The sequence below is a fragment of the Chiloscyllium plagiosum genome, unplaced genomic scaffold, assembly GCF_037043375.1.
Source record: "Chiloscyllium plagiosum isolate Xiang-an unplaced genomic scaffold, Cpla_swu_hap1 HiC_scaffold_27, whole genome shotgun sequence".
NCBI lineage: Eukaryota > Metazoa > Chordata > Chondrichthyes > Orectolobiformes > Hemiscylliidae > Chiloscyllium > Chiloscyllium plagiosum.
The window spans coordinates 64708231-64734442 of NW_028270165.1; the positions used below are offsets into that span (position 1 = coordinate 64708231).

Sequence of the window (26212 nt, forward strand, 5' to 3'; positions counted from 1 at the left end):
GTGAGCCGGGAATGCAGGCGATGATTCGATATTTTACAATTAAGCAGTGTTCACGTTGGTGACCACTTCTATATTTACAGAGACAGTGAGGCTGAGACTTGAGAATGGGGGCAGTCCTTGCGCTGGCCGAGTGGAGATTCACTACAAGGGGCAGTGGGGAACTGTGCATGATTATAAATGGGACCTGCCGGATGCTGCAGTTGTGTGTCGGAAGCTGGACTGTGGGACCGCGGTCTCTGCCCCGGGCGGGGCTCACTTTGGACAAGGATCCGGACCCATTGTGACCTGGAAAGTTGAGTGCAGCGGGACCGAGCGCGCTCTGAAGGAGTGTCAATCACAGCAATGGGGTCACTACAGCTTGTCACACGACAATGATGCTGGTGTCGTCTGTTCAGGTAAAAATCTATTGCCATTTCTGTGCAGGTTTATCACAAGTCAGTGCTGTCTGGAACCAGAAAGGGATATGATAATACAACGACAACTATCCAAATATTATTAACATGATACTAACGAAACCCCCAATTTATTCGGTGTTACAATATAATTTGTGAATATTTGAAGAATTCCTGTTACCGTTTCCACTCCGGTGAAGGGGCAGGATAGATGTCGATTATGATGTCATTTGAAGCCACATTGAGAGAACTGCGCTGCAGGAATTATCACATTTTCAACCCAATGCATACTGAGGTTCGACATTGAGTTGGCTGGCAGAATCACTTTGTGCCATTTATCTCCAGGTTGAAAGTCGCTTTCTGTCAGATTAGATGAGGGTCGGGGTTGTGGGTGAACATGAATGAGATCGACAGGGCAGCAAACTGACTGCAGGAACAATTTATTTCCAGATGTACCAGGCCTAAAATTAATCACATTAATGTTTATCAGAAAATAATCTAAGTCGCTGTTGCCATAAATTGCTCTGATTCTGCGCTTTTTAAAAAAAACTCTCAGATCACAGAGCTCCGAGGTTGTTACCACAAAATTCCCAATGCTTTGGCAGACTGGAGGTCCAGTTCGGTGACACCTGGAAAACAATGTGTGGGCTTGAATGGGATTTGAAAACCGCCAATGTTGCCTGTGCGCAGCTTCGTTGTGGAGTCGCAGTGTCTGTTTCAAGCTCGATGCATTCTGGAGGCAGTGCTGTTCTCACGGCTACTGAGGTGTTTAAATGTATGGGCAATGAGACTCAGCTGGGGACGTGCCCTCGGTCTTCAACCACGCACCAGGATTGCACTGGACACAACAATGTCACCCTGATATGTTCAGGTGAGTACAAGCTTACCTAAAGAAAATGACACATTTCCGCTTAATGTGTGTAAGAGTAATGTCGCTGGCATTCCTGACTCAACTAATCCTCAAGATTCTCATGTTCCGTGGCACAAGAGTGATGAGGTAAAATATGCACGAAATTATTCGAAATCCAAACGTTTTAAAACATTTGTGCTTGGGTTGGGAAAGACATTTCTTCAACTGTCCACAGTCAATACACTTTAGTGTTGACGTTGACTAAACGTCACTCATGTAGGATAATATGAATCGTTGGTCGAAACAGATACATTGACGTGAACTTCAGACAATTAAAGTGATGACAAGACAATTGTTTATTTTCTGAATCTCCGTGACCCATAATCGGGTCAGTATTTTTTAACAATGCTAACAGACTGGATGGCATCATTGAAGATATCACTTGCCAACAACCTTTTCAGCAAAAGGTTCCAGCTCACAAACACTCGTTGGCTGATAGATATTATCATGGTAATTTATTCACCGTTCTGTCCCTTACTTAATTGTCCCTTCCCAATCTCTTCACTTTCACGTTGCTGTAAATTTATCTTGCCTTCGTAATACGTTGTATTTTGCATGGAATATGCACTTTGTCAACAGTCTGATTCATTACATTCCAATATGCAATACTGTGCACCTGTTGTCCCAAATCGTTTCTCTTTCGATGATCAATTGGCAGGTCCAGTAAATTCTTTCGTTTGCTGCTTTGTTCATCAAGTAATATTTTCGTACAGCTTTATCAGTTCCAGCTCCATTGCTTCAATACAATCCATAACATGACTAATACGCATTAGTCGAGCATGCATCTCTTCAAGAGCCAGGGCACACTTTGTGAATTATGTGTTCCACATAATTATAAACAATGTTTTCCCATCTTCCCAAACGCAAAGGAATTATTTCTCTCTTTCTGCCTTAAATTCTTCTATTCTTAAATTTAAATTTAAGTTGCATTGCTGACTACTCTACCAAGTATTCTGTCAACTTGATGTATCTCAGCTTTTGAAGCTCCAGCACTTCTGTCAAAGTGCACTTATTCACAACATGAAGAGGGAAAAGGTGAAAACATCGAAATGCACGTTGTACGTCATTTTCCAGGCTGCCAAAATATACAGCCTCAAACTTCTTTGCTTAAAGTTTCATCTGTCACTTACTTGTCTGTTCTGCTCTCTTTGCATGCTCTAATGAAATTGGGAGATGTCATGAATAATGGTTTGAAAACATTGATGCATGGTACCAGGGGCTAATTATGAAGTGTTACTCTGCATCTCAATGCAAATTCGGGGAAGTCCATGTCACATTCTACCAAACGGTACACTTTCACAGGTTATAATTGATTTCATTACTGTAGGTTCGATGGGAGAATAAAGGTTAATATTTTTGAAACATGCATATTGCAGCCAGCATCTGATGCACTGGTCATGATTTGGTCACCTGGACGCTCAACATCTTGATTAGATTAGATTACATTACAATGTGGAAACAGGCCCTTCGGCCCACCAAGTCCACACCGACCCGCCGAAGCGCTACCCACCCATACCCCTACATTTACCCCTTACCCAACACTACAGGCAATTTAGCATGGCCAATTCACCTGACCCTGCACATCTTTGGACTGTGGGAGGAAACCGGAGCACCAGGAGGAAACCCACGCAGACACGGGGAGAATGTGCAAACTCCACACAGTCAGTCGCCTGAGGCGGGAATTGAACCCGGGTCTCTGGCGCTGTGAGGCAACAGTGCTAACCACTGTGCACAGTGGTTAGCACTGCTGCCTCGCAGCGCCAGAGACCCGGGTTCAATCTTAAAGTACAAAAAAACCTTTAACATTATAATTATCTCAATTGCCTCAAACTTGTAAACTCATTTGCTGCCCATGTTTCAGAAATTGCCTTCAAAAATAATTATTTAATACATTCGCCTCGTTAGCTGCACTGTATTGTAACACCCTGATGGAATCGGCTACCTCAGTGGGCTGAATGACTGGTCTTTGATATAAGGTAATGCCATCAGCGTTGGTTCATTACCCCCACAATCTGAAGTTGCCATGATGGTCCTCACCTTCTGAGCTCAACCCTCGGCTGATGAATAGTGACCATCAGGTTAAATCACCATCAACCACATCTCTCTAACAAGAATGCAGCCACGTATTCATTATAAATTGAGTTAAGCATTACTGCATGATTGCAAAAGTCAATCTAACCTGCACGAGCAATCGGGACCAAAAGTACACTGCTGTTATCAAACTATGGACTGCATCAAGTCAACCTTTACACCCTCGTTTCATAGGTTTTCCAGGACTGAGGTAAATGATCATAATCACTATCTTGGGAATACCCTTTAAATGGGAATAGTGGAAAGAGTTTCATGAAATAATCGTAATTATTTTGAAGACATTGTAACTGTCATGTGTTGTATTGGGCAATGGAGGATGAGATTCGATTTATTTTCTCTTTTGAATCTCGAACAAGTGCGTGGATATTTGCAAACGTTTGTTTGTTTATTTGATCCAAAACAGGAAACAATGGTCCCCGATTGGTTGGTGGGGAGAACAGGTGCTCTGGGCGAGTGGAGGTCCTGCATGGAGAGCAGTGGGGAACGCTGTGCGGTGATTACTTTGACTTACAAGACGCCAATGTGGTCTGTGAACACCTTTTTTGCGGGACTGTAAAGTCGATCCCGAGAGATGCTCGATTTGGGAGGGGAGCCCGACCAGTGTGGAAGGAAAACTATGAATGCCATGGAAACGAGCGACGATTGTGGAATTGTCCAGTTTCACATGGGGAAAGCTTCAACTGTTTACATGGAAATATGGCCAACGTCATCTGCTCGGGTGTGTCCTTTACAGCAATTGTTCTTTTGCTAAACAGTGTTTCTGTGTACTTAAAGTTTGGAATTATTTTATTTATACCTTAATTGAATGTCATTGTTGAGTCCATGGCCTGTCGGCCTTTTCTGATTAATCTCAGTTTAACTGGTGCACTAGTTAACTTCAGGAAGTCATTACCTTTCAACTATATGGTTAATAATCCGCAGTCATATGTCAGTCAGTTAAGGTTAGACCAGCAGATGTCCTTCCATAAGGAAAATTATTAGCGAGATGAGTTGTTAGGAGAATTGATGATCGTTTGACTGTTAGCTTTGGAATATTTCACGAACATTTGAATGATTATTATTCTAATACTTAGTCTATCAGGGAACGGAGATGTGACTGGTGAGGCCAGGATTTGTGCTGATGCCTGGTTTCATTTTAACTAAGTTGGTTTACAGGCCTTTAGTTATAATTTTGTGACTCTTTTATGAGCCTGAAGACCTTGTCGGGCAGATCAAATGTGGAAACCAGATTTGATTTCCTGACAAACATTAGGGGCTGCATGAGTTTTGTTTTCAATATTTCTTCATAGTTTCCCTGTTCACGAGCTGAAACTGGGCTCCAATTCCAGAGCATACATTTTCCAACATTCCCCAGAGAATGTATAAAGCATCTGCATTACACGTGTCAACATTTTTACGACATGACATTCTGCCCTCAACTCCTGGCAGGGAATATCAGAATCTGCACAAATGTCGCCGCAGAACTCAGATGTATTCATACCTTCTAATAAAAGATTTTGATGTATCCATAGCGTGGAGACAATTTTCAAAAGAAAATGGAGAATATTGGCAGTTACGTTAGTGAGTGACAGCATCACGTTTTAAAATTTATGTGCTATCCCAAATTTTCATAAGTGTTTTGAATGTCATAATTCTCAAACAGACTTGTTCCTCAATTTCCATTATCTTCTTGACCGTTGTCTCAGTCATGTTGCGGGTCATTTGCTCAGTGCAACATGCTCTGCAGTCAACCATGAGAGTAGTGGCAACATATAAATGGTCAAAGCATACGAGTAGCATCTGCAGACTGACAGTCGGCCTGAATGGATGAGGCCGCTCGCTAAAGACGAGACTTTATTTTCAAAGAAAGCCAGAATAGCAGCACTTTCATTTCCACGCCTCTCTCAATTTTGTTGACAGAAGAAATGTAATGACATGATGAAAGTATTTGAAAAAGTAAATGGACAAAATATCTTTATGATTGCAAATCATACATTTTCCTGTGATTGTCAGTTCTCGAATATCTGTGTTCATTTCAATCGCTGTTCTCAGTAACTCTTATTTTACAGATGAAAATTGGGCGTTAAGACTAGTGAATGGAGAAAGCCGCTGTGATGGCCGAGTTGAAGTTTACTCTCATGGAAGCTGGGGCGGGGTGCATGACACCGTGTGGGATCAGAATGATGCCAACGTTGTCTGCAGACAGCTGGGATGCGGTTATGCCTTAGAAATATATAATTCTTCAAAGTACGGGGAGAGTGATGGTGATTCGTGGGTACATGTTGTCCAATGTCATGGACATGAATCACAGCTCCAGGACTGCAGGATCTCCAACACATTGAATTCGTCTGACATCGAAGGCAGTAGCGTAGGGGTCCTCTGTTCAGGTAAGTAGACTCTTCACATTTAAACCAGCTCAGATATATCAAGCTAAATATTCATCTGCTGAGTAAATTGAGAATGTACACTACTTGCTTGTCCGTGTCACTCAAACCATTTATTCATCGCTCGGATATCAGCAGATCTGAGGTGGGCGGCGGGTGCGGATGGATGAATATGAGAAATTGACACCATTTTGTTGTGAGATACAAGCATTACGTGGCAGGTCAGGTGAATCGGCTATGCTAAATTGTGCAGAGTAGTATTTGCATTAGTCAGAGGGAAATGGGTCTGGGTGGGTTAAACGTCGCAGGGTCGGTGTGGACTGGTTGGTCCAAAGGACCACTTTCCATAATATAGGGAATCTAATCTTATCTAATCTAATCTGAAGGGCGGCAGGCTGGGACAGTGGATAGCACTGCTGCCTCACAGCGCCAGAAACCCGGGTTCAATTCCCGCCTCAGGGAACTGTCTGAGTGGAGTTTGCACATTTTCCCCGTTTCTGCGTGAGTTTCCTCCGGGTGCTCCGGTTTCCTCTCACAGTCCAAAGATATGCAGTATAGGTGAATTAGCCATGTTAAATTGCCTGTAGTGTTAGGTGAAGGGGTAAATGTAGGGGAATGAGTGTGGGTGGGTTGCTCTTCAGAGCGTCGGTGTGGACTTGTTGGGCCGAAAGGCCTGTTTCCACACTCTAAGAAATCTAATCTAATCAGGAATCTAATTACAGTTTCTTAACCCAAAAGTACAGTTGACACACGTGCACAAATTATACTTTTAATGCTAAGGTCCTGGGGATTGTTGCCAGACAATGAGACCTCGGTGTGCAGACTCCAAGTGCACTGAAAATGGAGGCAAGGAGAGACAGTGCAGTGAAGAAGGTGATTGGTACTCTTACATTCATTGATCCGTGCCACTGAATACAAGAGTTCTAAAGTCATGCTGTGGCTGTACATTGGCTGGCCACTTTTGGAATTATGTGTATCATTCTGGCCACCCTTTTAGAAGAACAATGCTGGGAAACCTGAAAGGATTCAGAAAAGATTTGCAGTGATGTTAGCAGAGTTGGAAGGATTGACTTATAGGGAGAAGATAAACAGACTGGGTCGTTTTTCCCTGAATGGTCGGAGGCTGAAGGGCTACCTGACAGAAGTTTATTATATCAGGAGGGGCATGCATAAGGTGAATAGACAAGGCATTGTCCCCAGGATAGTGAAATCCGAATCTGGAGGGCAGAGGTTACAAGTAAGAGGAAAAGATTTCTAATGGAACTGAGGGACAATGTTTGTCACAAAAGAGGTTGTACGTATGAAATATCTTGACAGTGAGGTGGTGGAGGATAGTACAGTTACAACATTTAAAAGGCATCTGGATTTGTGAATAAATAAGAAGTGTTTAGAGATATGTGCGCGGAATGTTGTCAAATGGGAGTGGATTAATTTAGAATATATGATTGACATGGAGGAGTTGGACTGAAGGGTTTGTTTCTGTGCTGGACAAGTCTCGGACTCCATTACTTGAAATAACCGCTTTTCTTTCAATTAGTAGAGCTTTTTATCTTTTCTGAGAAACTTCTGATCTCGTGCAGCATTGCAGAGACTGAAAGCGCAGTTTGAATTTTGTAGATAATGCACGAGAGACGGATTCCATACAAAACAAATGTCTTGAGATGTTTCACATGCGAAGTAGCTGCACTGCAATTATAGATTGCTTTGGGAGTCGTTGTGCGTCATGTATCTCGGGATGGTGATGAGACCCTGAAAGAACGCTTTCATGATCATTGAAATGTCGAGGCAATGGCTTCCTGGTGTTTGTATGTAAAGTACTCATCTCGAATTACAACCGGGGACATTGCAACAGCATTGGAACTAAAGTTAGGGGACTGCTGTGCGGTAGATATAAGCAACTGTGTGACTTGCCATCAATTAGAAAAGCGGTTTGCAAGCAATGAGCTCAGGGAAGGTCTCCTCTCGTGTCAGGTCCAGCGCACAAGTTGTCACAAAAGTTCCATTGTGCAGAATAACTTACAAACAGGTGTTATGCTGTTGACCTGATGGAAGCTTCACTTTTCCTCTATAAAGATCATAAAATGGTTCGTTAGAAGCAGAAGACAGTGTTTTAAGGGCGAACAAGTTTATTCTCAAACTGCAAGAAGCATGATTTAGACCAGAGCAGAAAACTGTGAGCAGTTAAGGAATCCACATCAGAGGATGGATTTGACAGTAATGGAGACAATGTTGGGGGAAACGTATGAGAGATTTTCTTGAGATGAACAAAATGTAGCTATGAAGTCAACTTGGCCAGATTAGGATTCTTTTCCTTTGAACAGAGGCGACTGAGTATGGGCAGGATTGAGGTGTATAATAAGCAAGAAGGAATCTTTCCCCTTTGTTATGCAATTGCTTACCTTGTGGCATAGAGTTCAGGTGATGGACAGAAGGTTCAGAGGGACCTGAGGATATTCTTTTTCATCCACTTGGGGCAGCGGAGTAGTCTGGAACTCACTGCCTGTAAGTTTGGTCGAGGCAGAAACGTTAGTGAAATCTAAGATATATTTAGATGTGCACTTGTGATGCGAAGGAGTTAAGGACGAACCCAAGTGCCGGGAAATGAGATTAAAATATTTTGGAGCTTGTTTTTGACAGAAGCAGAATTGGTGGGCCCAAGGTTCTTTCTCATTGTGCTGAAGACTTCTTAAATCTGTGATTCTGTGAATTAGTTCTGGACCTTTGTATCTAAGTACACGTGATAATAACCTGAAATGACTTTTCGTCCCCTTTCAGTATTTATACTTCTACAACTACTCAAAGTGCTATTGCTGTCACTCCAATATATGTTGTCTTTCAGTTATATTCTTGTAAGAGAGAGTATTCCCATGTGCGCTGATGAATGAAAGCTGAGACGGTATTTATATTGGACGAACGTACAGTTATGTGCACTATAAAATAGGGTGAGCATTAGACAAAGTCACGCATGGACAGACATAAACGGAGTGACTGGATAGAGAAAGCACAAATGCAACTGTTTGCAAAATATTTAACGGAATGTTCAACATAGAAAGGGAAACTGAACCTGGCAGTACCAGGTGCAATAAGATATTTTGAAACATTTATGTGCTGTACATTCTTGCTAAAAGGTTACACTTGATCGATTAATTTTGTAAGAAATTATGTTTCAGCACAATAAGTACTTCTCATGAGAACATTTGAAACGCTCTTTCCTGTATCTATACACTATGTTGCCCTGAGTGATGAAGGGAATGTGCATTGAATGTGTAATTATTTCACAGAGCACTTTCAGTTAAGGTTGTCAGATGGTGGAAGCCCTTGTGCTGGTCGAGTGGAGATTTACTACAATGGAATATGGGGCTCAGTTTGTGATGATTCATGGGATGTGGTAGACGCTGAAGTCGTTTGTAAACAACTGGGTTGTGGAAAAGCACTGGATATGACACCCCCTTCCTCCTCTGGACCGGGCTCAGGCCACATTTGGTGGAAGGATGTGAAGTGTTTTGGAAACGAGTCATTTCTCTGGGAATGTCCTTCAGTACCATTGGGTCACCAAGACGACTGTTCTCATGAAGAGGATGTGAGAATTATGTGCTCAGGTGAGGCCATTCTTCAATGCTTTTACTTTGCTCGAATGTTGTAGGTGAGACGTCATGCTGACATATGTTCACTGAATTCGAAGGAATGTAGAGCAGCGGCAGTAATTTAAAGAAACGATCTCTGACACTTGCATGTACACAAAAAGTGAAAGAACAATTCGTTTCTCTAATCTAACTTGCTTTTCTGTCAGTTTTTTTCACATTCTATTGATACAAGACGCGTTTGTCTGAAAAGTGTCATTTTTGATCTGTTGTCACTACTCCAAGTGGATGCCAATATTGTCCTGATTGTCATAAAGGGTTTGCTAAAAATTAATTCCAAATTTATGATCTTTACTTTTGTATCGAGCCACCAGAAATATGAGACCTGTTCGTGTGTCTATCGAACTATTTGTGACTCGAAAATTAAGGAGTGATTTTTTTTCTTTATGTTTCCGAGCAGACTTCACTGCATCAGACACAGCTCCTGTCCAATTGTCTCTGACCTGTACTGCCTGTTTATTAATGTGCACTTGCGTTTTTCATGATTTTTCAGAACAGTAAAAATATTCCGTAATTTGCTTCCAACTGAGCAGTTTGAAACTTCCCTGGTGATACAAAATTAAAATTGATTGCATATATATCTATATATATATAATTGAACAGCCATGATATCAGAACCAGTTCCAGTGGATCGTCACTTCTGCAAAGTGGACAATTTACTTTTAACACAGGCTTTCTGTTTTCTGTCAGTTTCTGCTTCTCGACCATTTCGGGTTCCCAAACAGTTCGCCAGATTCTAGTAGTGCCTTGGTCAAGTCCTTCTAAACTCCATGCACGATACACATTTGGCTCACTCCTTTTTTCATTGCAATATGTGTCATGAAGAAAACTGAACACAACGATCCGCGGATGCAGCGAATCTAAAACAAAAAAGGAAAATTTCTGGAAAAACTCATATGTCTAGCAGCATCCGTCGAGACAAAGAGACAACGTTTCATGTCCAGTGACGCTTCCTCAATTCAGAATACGCGTTACTGGACCTGAAGATTTGTCTGTGCTTTCTCTCTTCACAGATTCTGTTGAGTTTCTCCAGCAATTCCCTTTGTTCATATCATGCATCCTGCTCGTTTCGGCAATCACAGGACACACCAGCGATATGGACAATCTAACAATCTGGACATCTGTTATTGTTTGAACAGGACACAAGGAGCTGCGGCTGGTGAATGGAAAGCATCGCTGTGAGGGAAGAGTGGAGGTGTTCTACAATGGGACCTGGGGAACAGTGTGTTCAGACACATTGGATCCACACGTTGCCAAAGTGATTTGTAAACAGCTGCACTGTGGTGAGTTCCAGAATGTTGAATACGACGCTCAATCATTCGGAGCAGGAACGGGAACTATTTGGCTCGATGAGATGGAGTGTCTGTCTCACGAGTCGACACTGTGGCAATGTCACACAGATCCGTGGGGTCAACACGACTGTCAACACCGGGAAGATGCTGGTGTAGTTTGTTCAGGTAACATGACAAGCCTTCTCAATGTTCGGGTGTCATTTCAAGCATGAATTCCCGATAGACTGAGCATCTTTCTCCTTCCAACAGAGAGCAATGTGACAAAGGAGCAGTCCCTCAGTTCAACTTCCTGCCATAAACAATTAGGTGCGTCTTCTTTCTCTATGTGCGAATTCTTGGAGATTCTGCTTTGTACTGCATTCAATAATAATCGGTTCTGTACCACAGATACGCAAGACAGTGTGCACCTGCATGGAGGAAGCAGCAACTGTTCTGGCAGAGTGGAAATCATGTGCGATCAACGCTGGGGAACGTTGTGTGGCAATTCCTGGGATATAACTGATGCTAATGTTGTCTGCAGAGAGCTGGGATGTGGCTTCGCTCTATCAGCCCGAGATGAGGCCGCTCTCTCCCAGGAGAAAGATGTTATCTGGCAGAATGATGTGAAGTGTAAGGGAAGAGAATTCTCTCTGTTGGACTGTCTCTCCGCAGCTCCAGCTAAAAGCAAGTGCAACCACAAGGAAATTGCCAGTGTAAAGTGTTCTGGTAAGATTGATGCTGACTGACGTGCACCATTAATGTTAAAAATCAGGGCAACTATTTGATTTCCTAAGTTACATTGCCCTTTATAATTATTCGTACTTTCTGTTCCACAGGATCCGAGTTGGTGACGGTCTCCCCTTCACCTCCACCTGCGGGTATTTATGACTGATACTATTATTAGTATTTGTGTTCGCGTTCGCCAGTGCCATTGTTTCCTTAATGATGATTATTTACAATTTTCCATGGCAGACCTTAACTATGCTAAACCCATTTGTACTCCCTCCTTTAAGGGCAGGAAAGCCCGTCTATTTCCATGCCTGTTGTCGTCTGTTCATCTTTGGGAGGCTTGTTAATCTGTGAGTTGGTCGCATTACTGTTGGTCATGCAGAGAAAATTGCAAATGAAAGGTAAGCATGATATCTACCGACTGAGCTAACACTGCGTCACTTTCACTGTTGCATATGTTCTCGGGGCTGTACGTTTTTATTGCACTTTTCGAGCATTTGACTGAGATGGTCACGATTGTGCGGCACGATTCTTGGCTGTTTGTTTTCTTCGAGGGACTTTGCCCAATGAAACGCTAAGTTTTAATAAACACTCAGATAAATGCATCAAATCTGTAAATAGCAGTTAAAAGAATATTTTAACTGTGTGAAGTATGCATCAAGTCGCTCAATATATTTGGAGAGAAACTGAATTAACTTATAATGTGGAGTTGCTCCAGTCATTATCATTGGGAAAGAAATATAATGACTGCACTTTCTTATCTTTCAGTTAACATATACATGACATTCCAGAGCAGGTCAATGATGGCAGCAATATGTCTCCGTTTCATTGAGTTATTTGCAGACTGCCTCTAAATATTTCTTCATTAGTTACTGTTATTTATGTTTCTTCAGTGTCTGGGTGCTGCTACCACAACCCAAGATCATTGAGAGGATTAAGGGTCCTTTTAAGGGAACTTCCAGTTCGGCAACAATTGGCTTCCCTTGACTGAGCAAATGATACTTCTGTACTTTGCACAATAATTTAAAAGCGTTTGCTTTGGAACCATTTTCCACGAGTTGGCAATGACAAACAACACTAATAACAATCATTTTCTATCCTTTCACATGCTCTTAATTTTCCTTTACATATAGCCATAAAAACTATGCACTTAGTCTATCACGATCAATGTCATCAAGGTGCACCTTATTTCATTCGTCTCACGTTTTGATTTTCAACTAATTGTCATAATTATGCAATTGTTTAATGAAAGTAGTCCAATTCTAACAACATTATTATCAACCTTGTTTGTTAGCACCACGGTATGTTGAACATTAATTTGTAATCTCCTCAATGGTATCAAGTCTTTTTTAAAAATATAGGTTATTAGCATTTTCGTTTTTTCATTGCATTAAAGAGTTTCATTTTCTGCACTCAACATTTTCAATCACATGCACCATTGCGAGCTGAGAATTTTCTTGAATAGATATTTGAATCGGCAAAATTAGAACAAAATACCCAAATTTATACCAACAAGAACGTCTCGCTCTTTCTGCTTAACATACTAGGTTCGGTAACTGATGTGACATGGAAATTAATCATGGCCTGTTCACTTGTTTTTCCAATATGTTCTCCCTTCAGCGATCAGTTAACGTTGTGTGAAGATTCTAATCTACAGCATTGTGTGAACTCGTTCTTCTCTCCCCTGGTTCTTCAGATATAAACACCTTGTTTCTGCGAGTGTTCAGCTACAAATGCTGACCAGTCTATTGTTTATTCAACAGAACTTTACCTTGGTGGCAGAGGCTCACGCCTTGGTTTGTACCAAGGAATTTATGAAGAAATTGAGAATATTCCCCCTGGCAAGAGGACGGATCACAAACATGGACCAGGTATATATTTCCTATTGTATCGTGAATCATGACTGGATAAGTATAGCTTCCATTTAATTTGCAGTCTTCCATGATCAATGACTGAATGAACATGATTATTAGTTAAAACACAGTCGTCGTGTGTGGGAAGCTATCTCATTAACTGTGTCTCTGTCCGCATTTCGTGAGATGAAGAATTTCAATATGATAATTCCCACTGGCCTACATTCCTGATAGATTATTTCTGGCATGTATTTGAAAATGCAAACAAAACTATCAATTTCACTTCTACCCTGGTTCCACCCTGACCGCTTCAGATGGCTGGACAACTAATCAATTCGGCATTGATTTTAAAATAATATAACTTTTGCAGTAAGTATGGATTACACAGCACCAAAGAGCGGAAGCAAAATTGAGGAATCAATGTATAAACAAATATGGTGAATCACAGAAGATGAGTGGTGCTGAAAGTGTGCATATGACTCTGAAACTTTTCAGGTGTTCAGATACAGTATAAATGAATGGAAAGAAAATGTCTGGTAGATGATAAATGTGAAATTATCCATTTTGGTTGGAATAAAATTATACATGACTATTATTTGAACGGACATGGCCTGAAAAGTACAGATAGCAGATTTTGGACTAAATTGAGGAGGAACATTTTCACCCACAGGATTGAGAATTTATGGAATTCCCTGCCTCATCAGATGTCTTTAGAACTGGGGTGAATAATGTTTTGAACGTTAAAATCGTGAGTAAGTCGAACTGAAGCCACGAAAAGATCAGTTATGATCTTATTGAACGGCGGAACTGGCTGCAACGGTCAGATGGAGTACTCCTGCTCTTAGATCTTATATCATATTCCTTCCCGCAGTGGGTTCACTTGACATTATTCCAGATATTTCTACAGGCACGATTAAAGAACAATACTTTCTGTTGTCACCCTACAATTAATAACATTAAACCTTCAACTACAGTCCATAAGTCTACGACATACAGGATCAGGATTAGATCATTTGGCTCATCGAGTCTATTCTGCCATTCAATAAGGGCTGATGTGGTTCTCAACCACTTTGATTTGCCTTCTCCTTGGATGTTTTTATCCCCTTATTAACCAATAACCTTTGTATTTCTGTTTTAAATACACACTGATTGGCCTCAAAAGCCATCTGTGTTCCATCGATTCGCAAGCCTCTGGTTGAAGAATATTTGCCTCATTCTAAATCTTATTGGTCATGGCTTCTCTTGGAATTCGAGTTTGAAAATAACTCTCCATTTTTATTTTTAGTAATTTATGCTTCCATTGACTCACTCAATCGCATTGAATACTACACCAGCCACAACTTGACTGACAATAATCCCGGATCTGAAAATCTTGAGGTGAAATCCAACAGCATTCCAGGTGTGTATAGCATCACTTTCTGTCAATTAATTTTCGTCCTACACCCTCTATGCTGTCCAAAACTTAACGATCGCAACCCTCAGAAGGTAGTGTGATCACTGGAATGTTGGTTAAAGTGAAAATCGCTGTTTTGATACCACATGATCATGGGCATGGACTGTCCGGCTGTTTTGTTGCTCACAGAGATTATAGAGCCCATGACCTCTACTTGTAATGTGCAAAGAGACGTTCGTTCGATGTATTTGCTTTCAGGAACTGGACTCACACCCATTCCCGAAGAAGAATACGTCTCCTTCAGCTGAACACTACAAAAAGAACCAGGTTATCATTCTAATCGCATTTTTCCAGCACACCTTGGCCCACAGCCTTGTATGTCTTGACATTGCAAGTGCATCACTGAATACTTTTTTGAGCGTGTTTTGCCTCTATCACCCTTCCTGGCAGAGAGTCGAAGATTTCCTGTTTACTTCTCCCATCACTTCTCTGAAATGTATGATCCCTGATCTTTGATCTCTCCACCAAAGAGAAATGTTCCTCCTGTCTTCCCCAACTACTGTCGTCATCATTTCATGACTCATCGCAGGCATGCCAGCAACTCTGCATGCTCAGCTCCAAGTCAATAAATTGCAAGATAGATACAGCGATAGGTCTCTCAGCCCTTCGTAACTCTTCCTCCTTTCAATGAGACAATTCCAAACTATGGTGTGGCCTAAATCCAGCTCCCTGCCTTTGAAGCATGTCCATAAATACCTTTGATCAACAATGATCTCGGCCACATTTAAAATTAAGAATTGATCAGACATCAGCTAATTTTTAGGAAATATATTTCCAAACCCTGTACAGCTTTACCTTTCTTGACATCTTCCCTGAACGGTCTGGCATTAATTCTGTGTATAACACCTCGAGCTAAAATAGTCTAATCAGTTGAAGTAGTTTACTTTATGTTCCCTGTCTTATCCGGGTTATTATCTTGAATAATTCAATCAGATAACCTTTCACCTTCTCATTTCCACAGAAAACAATCACAACTTGTACCAACTCTGCTCATTCCGTAACTTCAGAATTATGACCTAACTCTTCTGGTCTCAGTTTCCAGCACTGGCCTTATCTGAGACATTCGTCTCGTTTTCGAGTTATCGTTGTTGTGTATTTCAATTTGTATCAGTGATGCTCATCTTTCTCTCCAGGTCGAATTCGTGGTGAGTATGACGATGTTGAGACTGAAGATGCAGACTGTCATGATGGAAAGTTACAATTGGACAGTGATCCTGATGAACACCCTCACACTTACAGATGATGACAGTGGTCTTTGTTCACTCGGTGAGTTGAATAACAGATACTCACATCTTTAACCACCTTTCTATGCATTCACACTGCCATAATTCCTTTCCATTCCATGATAATATTATATTTACTGAAAATCCAAGAACAACGTCCAAACCTGTGCCTCATTTCCACACCTTGTCACTGAGAAAGCAATGTATTATTGGAAAACGATTTTTATTTCAACAGCATGAAGAACCGTCTTTAAAAAATGAATTCGATGCGATTCATCATACACTGCGTTTTGTCAGTTCTTCGAATCGCTGATGTTCACCTAATTTTGTAATTACAAATCTACAAAATTGCTGTTTCAATGTGTCATCAACTGGCTGTATGGAGGATATGAAAGATGGGGTTTTACGTGCTCAACAGTTTGAATGGTTTAGTTCTTGTAGCTCACAGGGAATACAGAGCCTAGGACCTTTACTTGTAATGTGCAAAGAGACTTGCGTTTGATGTGGTTGTTTTCAGGAACTGCACTCACACCCATTCCCGAAGAAGAATACGTCTCCTTAAGCTGAACATTAAAAATGCCAATAACTCACGGTTGCCTTTGAAACCCAGACTATCTGATCAGCTGCTTAACCATTTTAGTGTTTTCGAATGGCCTTTTGGAAAAGACGAACTGCTCCAATGTTCCTTGTATTCCCAGTTATCCGCTTCCATTATTCTTCACTTTCTCTCCTTTTTCACAGAGAGTTGTTTAATTACTGTTGTGAGTACTCTCCTGTAACATGTAACAGTCACCACACTGACAACCACGTTCCTACGTTTCTTTGAAGATGGGTCACCGGGCCTGTAACTTTAACTTTGATGTCTTCCAAACATGTGTCCAGACATGCTGGGTTTTTCTAGCAATTCTCGCTGTTTGCTTCTGTTTACGATTGTCCAAATGAGCTTCCCTGCACTGCATGATTCGATAGAACTATGATACAGCCGTTGCCATGTTACCTCTGTTGTCCTATCAGAAAATACATCTGACATCCCCTGATAACTCGCATATCGGTGGCGCCTTCACTGTTGACATACACTGGATGTGCGATCCAAACTTTTACAACGTTCATATCAAACCCACAATTGCAACGTTTCCCTCTGAGTTCCAATGTTTCTGATGCAGAGGAGAGAATGGGATGTCTCGGCTTTCTGCAAAATTCTGGAATATCTTGTGCACTATGTAATGTTGAAAATCATCATGGGAAACTTGACATTTATTTTTCAGGTCAACATTGAATACATTCGTGAGGATTGTTTAAATTAATGAAGAAAGCAACTTTTATTGTTTGACAGAGATCTATTAAATTGTTTTAGGAGTGCGAAAGAAACCATAGATATTTGTTTATCTTGCACTTTCAATCAACATCTCACCTGCAAAATCGTGCATGGCCAATGATATACTTTTGAACATTTCATAACTACTATCATTTAGGATATTGCCCAGCCAATATTCTCACAAACCAGAGGCGATGATCATTTATAATATTTTCAGTGAGCTTGTTGATTGTAGAATAAATATTGGCCCAGTGATCACTTGCTGCACATATCTCTGCCAATCTTCAGAGTAATTTCCAGGCTGTCGTTTGCATCAGCTAAACACACAGATAGAGAAACATGTCAATGTGCCTTCCAAATATGGCCCGTCATCAGTCTGACCTTCCTGAGGCAGAATTAGTCTTGTCCCTACTCCATGGAGTGAGAGTTTCAGCTTGGGATTGGTAGATTTATGTGCTGTAAATAGAGCCAGAGGCGACTTCAACGCGTGGACTCAAATTATTTTCTTTATCATTTCAGGTAGATTTTAGAAGCGATTTCAACATGGGACGTCCCAATATTGGGAGAAGTCACCGACTATCGTTTTGAATCTCCAAAATACTTTTCTCACTATAAACTGCAACTGGTTGTAATTCAGCAGCATGTACTTTGGCATTCAAATGTATATATTTGCATATATATACATTTGAAATATATCTGAAAAATTGCATGCTGTGTGTTTTAATGAGTTAAAAGTGGGTATAAACAGAGTGCATCGAAGTTATTTTTTATGTGTGCATATATTACGTAATTCATTTCTCAGTGTGAATGTTTGAAATCACAATAGTGGACGATGGTCCTGTGGCTTGTCAATGAGGTATTGAGGAAATTCCATGTGAAATTGCTTTGCTTTCTCATACCGAAGAAGGATGCTTTTAAACTTGTCAAGCCAAAGAATTCTATGAAGTGCTGTTTTGCTATTTATTGAATGAAATGGTCTGTCCATGAACTGGGAATATTTCTGAAAGTGATGTGCAAAATGTAGGACACAATTCATCAATAAAAATGCAGTGATTGCAAGTTTGTTTTGGGATTCTGAGTCCGTTTTTGATGTCAGTGCCAAGTGTATGTGTGTGAGTGTCAGTGAGTAAGTGAGAGTGGTTGTAATTAGCTGTGCTTGTGCAACTGCATCTCTGAATATGAGAATATTTGTGCTTCGGCCAGTACGTTGGAAAGCCGATTGCAGGAGGGAAGTACACAGGAAATGGAAGGGAACTTGGAAAGTTAACAGACAGAAGGATCGTGGCTTCCAATCTGCTTTTCTATAAAGGTAGCAACGCAGGTGGGTAAGGTAAGCAAGGAGGCACATGACAAGGTTTCCTGCATTAGTCGGAAAATACGTGGTATAATTTTTATGCAGTCAGGTTGTGTGTTGTCGAACTTTAATTCGGCCACATTTGGAAGATGACACACAGTTCTGGCTGCCACTCCACCGAAATGACATGGAGGCTTTGTTGAAGCTACCACTGAAAGAACAGCGTGCAGGTGTGGGACACTGCAAAGGGTGTGATGCATGCTCTGTTTGGAGGGGCATGTTTGGTGTGGATCGCCAAAGTTGCGAAGGTGACAAAGTTGTGGAAGCACAATTTTGTCGCGGGGTGGGGGTGGAGGCGAGGTGTTAATTTTGAACGGGCAGAAAGGAGGAAACTTCGGAAGGCTATGAATTGAGGCACGGCATGTGTGAGAGTGAGAAATGTGTAGGGTAATATTTTAAGGTGTAAACAAGCAGGGAGTGGTGGGTTAGAAAGACAGAACCGAAAAGTAGAGACAGAGATAAAAAAAAAGAGAACACATTCAGAGACGATATCTGTGACTGTGTCTCTGTGCAGTGGAGTCTCTGTTTATTTTAGATGTTGAATCTGTTGAAATAGGCTTAAACCATTCCCCACTTTCTCTCAGTCATCCCTTTTGTTCAAAATGATATAACACTGATGGCCATGTTGATGCGAGTTTCCATATGTGTGTCTTTGCATTTTGTTGTGTTTGTACCAGTGTGTCTGTACCTGCCTGCAATGAGATACACTTTATCCGGGATGGAAGTTTGAACGAAACAATAAACTAAAAAATGCGAGAGTCAAAGGCTTGGAAGTTCTCTCGCTTCCTCTCTCTACCCCCTCCCCTAACCCCGTCCTCCGCTTGTATTCCAAGTGAGACAATGCCAACCAATACCAGTCCATAAGCGGCAGATATTTTTTCTTGGATAAAGCATTCAAGCCTGTGAATTTCCCAGGTTACAATGATACATTATTCTTCAAGGAGAAAGTGAGGTCTGCAGATGCTGGAGATCAGAGCTGAAAGTGTGTTGCTGGAAAAGCGCAGCAGGGCAGGCAGCATTCGAGGAGCAGGAGAATCGACGCTTCGGGCATGAACCCTTCTTCAGGAATCATTCTTGTATGCTGCCTGACCTGCTGCGCTTTTCCAGCAACACACTTTCTTCTTCAAACCTGCGCTTGTAGAAATTTTGTTCAATCGATCTTGCCTCTTTGATATGAGCAGAAGGAGATGAACAGACCCAGTGTTGGCCTGACCCCTTCAGATATTAAATTCTTCCATCACTTAGAATCTGACTCTATAAATTACATAGATATGTAAATTGCACAAAGTGCAAGAATATTTATCATTTCTCCTTGTTAAAACAATTCACTGGGAGGTCCCCGAATACAGTTGCCAGCAAATGTTCGATTTAAGGTGTACAATGTCAGGAAACAGCCCATAGATAAATGAATTCGACATTGCAGAAGAAACTCATCGGTTTCTCAACATAAACATATTTCACTCTGAGGGAACCTGAAGTACAATTGCAATCATCTCACTAGTGTGTGCATGTCTGTGTGCCTGCATCTGTGCGGAGCGTATGAGCGTCAGTGTGTACCGGTGTGCGCGTCAATATAGATGGTTGTCTTTCTGTATCTCTATGCTGCTGTGAGTTGGTCGCTCTCTTTCTGTCTCTCTGATGGTATGCTTGATGGCTTTCACGCTGCAGCACTCCTATGCAGTGGCGTTGACAGACCAGCAGAGGGTGGTGTTATATCAGTTTTAAAACAAGGTAGTAATTGGGACAGAAACATTTCTCTTCTCTCTTTGTCTCTCTACCTTCTTCTTCTCTCCTCCTCACTCCTCCATCTCTCTCTCTCCCTCTCCCTGTCCCACTCTCACCTCGTTCTTCCTTCATCTGTCCCCTGCTCCATATCTCTCTACTTGTCTCCCGTTCTCCACACCCTCACCCCTACGCTTTATCCCTTCCTCTCCTCCTTCTGATCCCTCACTGTCTCTCACTCTTTCCCTTTGTCGTGTTCCTGTCTGCCCTGTCCCTCTTCCTCTCTCCCTGAGTAACTCGGAAAATATTATGGGGAGCAATGAATTACCAGTAGGTGGTCACCTCGTGTGATCAAGACACAGGCTATGGTACCAAAGCACTTCTGTTGACCTGGACTGCATAAGGATGTGTATAGAGAAAATGAGGTCTGCAGATGCTGGAGATCAGAGATGGAAATGTGTTGCTAGAGAAGCGCAGCAGGTCAGGCAACATCTAGGGAACAGGAGAATCGACGTTTCGGGCATTAGCCCTTCTTCAGGAGTCCTGCAGCAACACATTTCCATCTTAGGATGTGTATACTTTGCCATACATTTCAGAGGTGCACAGTAGGGTGAGCCACAGGCAGTAATCAAACTATTGCATTTGCTGCCAATTCCCGCGGATTCCAAGAACATGTCACGTGGGTTATGATTGATTGTGTATGTCCTCTCCATAAATTCAGAAGTGGGAACCATTGCTTGCTCACTGCAATGGATGTGGCTATCAGATTTCCGGAGGTATTTCCACATTGGTGTGTTAAGGCAAAAAGGGTGGTGGAGGAGTTGGTACCTTTCTTTACCCAGTATGGGTAACCTAGGGAGATTCAGTCAGACCAAGTCTCCAATTTTGCTCCGCGGTATTTAAGGAAGTCATGGATACATTCTGCATTCAGCATTTTAAATTAAATGCGCGCCATCCTGAATCCAAGGGAGCCTTGGAAAGGTGGCATCAGACCCTGTAGATCATGTTTAAGAGCGTACTGTCAGGGTTACCCAAATGCTTGGGATAAAGGTATCCCATTCACATTGTTTGGATTAGAAATGCAAAAAGCCTCCCCCGCTTCCTCTGGCAGCTCATTCCAAACACGAATCATGTGAAAAAGCTACACTCAGTTCCCTTGTAAATCAGTCCCCTCTCACCTTGAACTTATGCGCTGTGTGTTTGGTTTCCCCCACCTTGGTGATTGAAAAGCCTTGGATACTCACGTTATGTATGTCAATCGTGATTTTGTAAAGCTTTACAATGTCATCCATCAGTCACCTACAATCCGAGGAGAAATCAGTCCCAGCCTATCCAACCATTCCTGGCAACACAAACCATCCAGTTTAGATTACAGCATTGTAAATCTTTTCTGCTTTCGTTTCCAATTTAGTAACATTCCCAACGAGCCTTTTATCAATCCTTTGTCTATCCAAATATGTTCATCTCTCATTGTCACACCTCACTCCATTTTTCTCTCATTCATCCGTCCCCATACATTCTCCAGCATATATATCAACAGCTTCAGAGCCAAAGCCCATTCTGAAGGAGGTCAGTGAACCCGAAACGTTAACTATGCTTGCTCTCCACCGACACTGCCAGACCTGTTGAGTTTTTTTTAACAATTTCTGTCTGTTTCCGATTAATGTTTCAGTGCAAGACAATGTGGAAACAGTGATCAAAGTTCAGTATGTTTAAGGTAGGTCGAATAATGATCAGACAGGTCCTCTGGTTCATGTTTTAGAAAAGTCAAGGAAAATGATAACGTCATCAGGCAGTAAGTGGAGAAATTAGGTTTAAGTAATTCGTTTCAGGAGAAATGTAATTTTGTCAGGTGGGAATCATTTAAAGGTCAATGATCAGAATTCGGAATCACGTGGAATCATACAGTCAGACATCACGGTAACAGACTTTTTGATCCACTCGTCAAAACTGATCAAGTTTCCCAAAGCCGACCAGTCCCATTTGCCTGCAGTTGGCCCATGCCCCTCTGAACTTTTCCTAGTTATGTAATTGTCCAAATGTCTTTTCAATTTTTTAAGTGCACCTGCATTAAAGTCTTCCTGTGAGGCAGAAAGGTTAGGACGGCAAGATTCGCAAATTGCAAATGACAAGAGATATCAAAAGTTTAGTCAGAATGAGAAAAGGAAGCAAGTGTTTAGAAAATTGAAATCAAACAAGACCCTTGAGAGGGTTGAAGGAAGCAGAAAAAACATTAACAGATGAATTATCAGTGCTAAAACAGACCATAAAATGTTGTTGGCCAGTCGGATCAGGGCGATGTATTGGTGCATTCAGAACAAGTGTTCAGTGTGAACAGACTCAAGGACAAAGGAGGGATTTTATGACGAAAGCTGGAGGAAGGGAGTCAGGTCCTCAGGGAATATCTCGCATCCGTATCCACAAAGTAAGAACGAGATGGATGATGGCAAATTTAGGGAGGAATATGTTGATATTCTGGGTCATGTCAAGATTAGGAGTGAGGAGGTTTCGGGTGTGATGTGAAATATCAGTTTAGATATGTTCCCAGGATATTGAAGGATTTAGTGGCTGGGCTATTTGCTGAGGCTTTGTCAGAGATTCTTGTATCTCTTTAGCCACAAGAGAGGACACAGGAGACTGGAGAATAGCCAATGTGTTTCGTTTGGTTAAAAAGAGCAAAACTGTTAATTCAGGGAATTACATGTAGTTGTGTTTTTCATCCATGGTAGTTAACTGCTTGTAGAAGATTCATATGGACGGCATTTGCTCACATTTGTTAAAAGAAGGGCATTTAGAGATAGTAGCCATGGGTTTACGTGGGATGCCGTTACTCACAAATTTGACTGAGTTTGTGAGCAGGTGATGAAGATAATTGATGAGGGTAGTGAGTAGATGTTATTGCCGGCAAAGACTTTACTTAAGCATTGAATAATCTCCAGTACGTCTAGCAGATAAAACCACATAGGTTCCATGGTTGTGAGTTTGTAAGATAAATCAAAAATTGGCTTGGTTGGAGGAGACAGAAAGTACAACTTTGATATCTGTTTTCTGACTGTAGGTCTGATAGATATCTCTTTGCAGAACGATCCTTGTTGTGACCTGCATTGTTTGTAAAATTCATTTAGCTGATCTGGTTCGCAAATTTCCAGAAAACATGAAAATTACCGGAGATGTGGGTAGTGAGGAAGTTTGTCAAAGCATACAGCAGGCTATGGAACATTTGGGCAGAGAAATAGCAGATGGAGGTGGATCCAAAGAAGTGTAATTTGATGGACGTGGGAGCTCAAAAGCAAGAGGAAAACACGTCAATGAAGGTCAAGGATTTTGGTAAAGTATTTGATAAATCCCTCGTTGTAGATTGGTTCAGAAAAGTAAGTGACATGGAATCCATGGTGATATGGAAAGTTTGGTGTAAAATTGAATTGACCATTGAAAACACAGGATGTTGCAGAACCGTGTTTTTCCCTGTCTGCAGGTGATTAACCACATGTATAAAATTTGGATGAAAGTGTAGGTGGTATCATTAGTAAGTTTGCAGACGACACAAAAATTGGCTGATTCTGCACAGTAAGGAAGGGTGTCAAAAGTCACAACAAGTCATGGATCAATTAGACATTTGGTTGGAGAAACAATGGATAGCGTTTTACCTGGCAAGAGATGGTGATGCATTTTTGGAAATTAAATGCAAGTGGAAACTGCACTGTTAATGGTCGGTCTCTGAATAGCATTGATTGACAGAGGGTTCACGTCCATATCTCCCTGAAAGATGCAACACAAGTGGATAAGTTAGTAAAGAAGTTATACAGCATGTTTTCCTTCTCCAGTCGGGGCAGTAAATGTAAATGTTGGCAAATCGCGCTGCAAATGTATCAGGCATCGACCAAGAAAAATTTGGAGGCTCATGCACAGTTTTGAAGGCTGCACTAATGGAAGCAGGTGGAAGCTTTGGAGAGCATGCAGAAGATGTTTCACAGAATGTTGGTGGATTGGAATGTATTAGCCACAAGGAGATGTTGGACAAACGTGGATTATTCCGTTTGAGCATCAGAAGCTGAGGGGGAGATTACTAAAGTATTTAAAATTATGAGAGGGAGAGGCAAAGAGAATAATCAGAGTCTCCGTAGGGCGGAAATGTACAATACTGGTGGGCACAATTTTACTTTGAGAGGCAGAAAGGTGGAAGGAAAAGTCAGAGGCAGGTTTCTAACCTCAAAGATAGTAGTACCTGGAATGTGTTACCATGGGAGGTAGCATGAACAGTTATGGTATCAACAATGGTATTTAGACAGTTGAATGAACAGGCAGAGGATAGAGAGAAGCAGACCATATGCATGCAAATGGAATCAGTTTAGAACAGCATCATGGTGGACACAAGCATACTGGGCAGAAAGCACAGCTCCTTTGGAGGTCTGTTCTATGTTCTATGGTGTGATCATATAATTCTGTGACATCAGTGCTCAACGTCTTTCTCTGTCTAATTCCCATTGCTTTATCCCTGCTCCGACTCAGTGCAACTTAATATCTTCTGCATTTCTCTATGGTAATGATTTCTAAGTCTTGCACATGCTTCATATCTCCTCCTGCCTGCCTGAGAGATGTGGACAGTGTCGATTGGGAGAAAGCATTCCCGAAAACAAATGGGACAAGCAGGTGACAACAATAGTTTAGAGATCTGAAAAAGCAGCGAAGATGGACGTCACGATATGGAAGGCACTACCTGGAAACTTGGGGAATGCAGATTGAAACTTGCCACAGCATTAGATGAATATGGAAGCAAATATTTGCAAGATTATCCGATTAAGACAGGATACTGGCATTAGGTAATCATGAGTGTTTGAACAGCCAGTACAGACACGATTAGCCGAACAAACTCATTCCAGCCTGTAACGCGATTGCAACTCAGTGATTCTGTGACAGACAGACTGTCTTCAAACGTGTAGCCTCAGTCTTGGATCCTAATTCACGTTTGTAGGCACTGATTGGATCTCAAACTGATCTTTTCTGTCACGCTGAATCACTCTGTTAGACGTATGTTTACCAGTAACTAGATTACAGAAATTTTGTGCGACCGTTCAGGATTTAAGGTGTTAACATATTTATAGATTCCCAGTTGACATGAGCCGGGAGCTGAGATGTGCTCTTCCATGATGACGCATCCATTGAGATTCTGTTGAGTGTCTATTCTAATTCCGAATTTACTGTTTTTTTCCATCCGATATTTTTTATTTTAAAGGAGAAACAGGCGACAACATTAGAGCACAGAATTTACCACGGTACCAGGTGTTTCCTGTTGTTTGAACAGAAAGGCAAGACGCGCAGTGACGGTTCTGTGGTTCTGCAGACTGAGAAGCTGCCTTTTCATACACTGAACCTTCCATGAATCTTGCCAAATTCCAAATTATTATCTGCTGTAAAATATGCTTCTGCGTGGTTTGTAAAAATATGCTACGGCTCTTCGATGCAATCAATTCGTTGGTAATGTCCGGCATTTATGATATCAAAATGCGTGTTCATGCATTTCGCCTCTGTCTGAAAGATCAGATTTCTTCAGATGATTGGCAATTTGCCCTGTATCGCAACACAACCCATATATGATGTGAAATTCTGCAGCACATCTGTGAGACATGGCTCAGGCGCTGTCTTGTAGATGAATAGTTCAAAACAGCACAGGATAAAATGGAAATTGTTGATAACGTGAATGAATGTAGTTAATAACGCTAAACTGTACCCAGATTCCAAACCATGGTAACACGATCAAAGTTTCTGATGGTGTTGGCAATCTGAATTAAGAACACAGAAGAACTGCAGAATCTTGGGACAAATATGATTTTAATGTTTTGAGTCCACAGAAGAGGGCTGGATAATGCTGATTTATGTGCAGTTCATCTGAGATGC

The 26212-nt window shown here is 41.5% G+C and overlaps 1 protein-coding gene across 1 annotated transcript in view; it reads left to right on the forward strand.

Annotated features, from left to right (window-relative positions):
- The window catches only part of LOC148144477 (scavenger receptor cysteine-rich type 1 protein M130-like), a 30745-nt gene extending 14799 nt beyond the window's left edge, over positions 1 to 15946 (forward strand). Inside the window, exons 4-15 of the mRNA XM_087975333.1 lie at positions 81 to 395; positions 949 to 1263; positions 3797 to 4111; positions 5442 to 5759; positions 9038 to 9355; positions 10537 to 10854; positions 11077 to 11394; positions 11505 to 11546; positions 11682 to 11798; positions 13161 to 13268; positions 14536 to 14649; positions 15837 to 15946. Coding sequence (XP_087831459.1) covers positions 81 to 395; positions 949 to 1263; positions 3797 to 4111; positions 5442 to 5759; positions 9038 to 9355; positions 10537 to 10854; positions 11077 to 11394; positions 11505 to 11546; positions 11682 to 11798; positions 13161 to 13268; positions 14536 to 14649; positions 15837 to 15946 — 2708 coding nt within the window. The remainder of the gene's footprint in view (positions 1 to 80; positions 396 to 948; positions 1264 to 3796; positions 4112 to 5441; positions 5760 to 9037; positions 9356 to 10536; positions 10855 to 11076; positions 11395 to 11504; positions 11547 to 11681; positions 11799 to 13160; positions 13269 to 14535; positions 14650 to 15836) is intronic.
- Positions 15947 to 26212: the final 10266 nt, after the last annotated feature.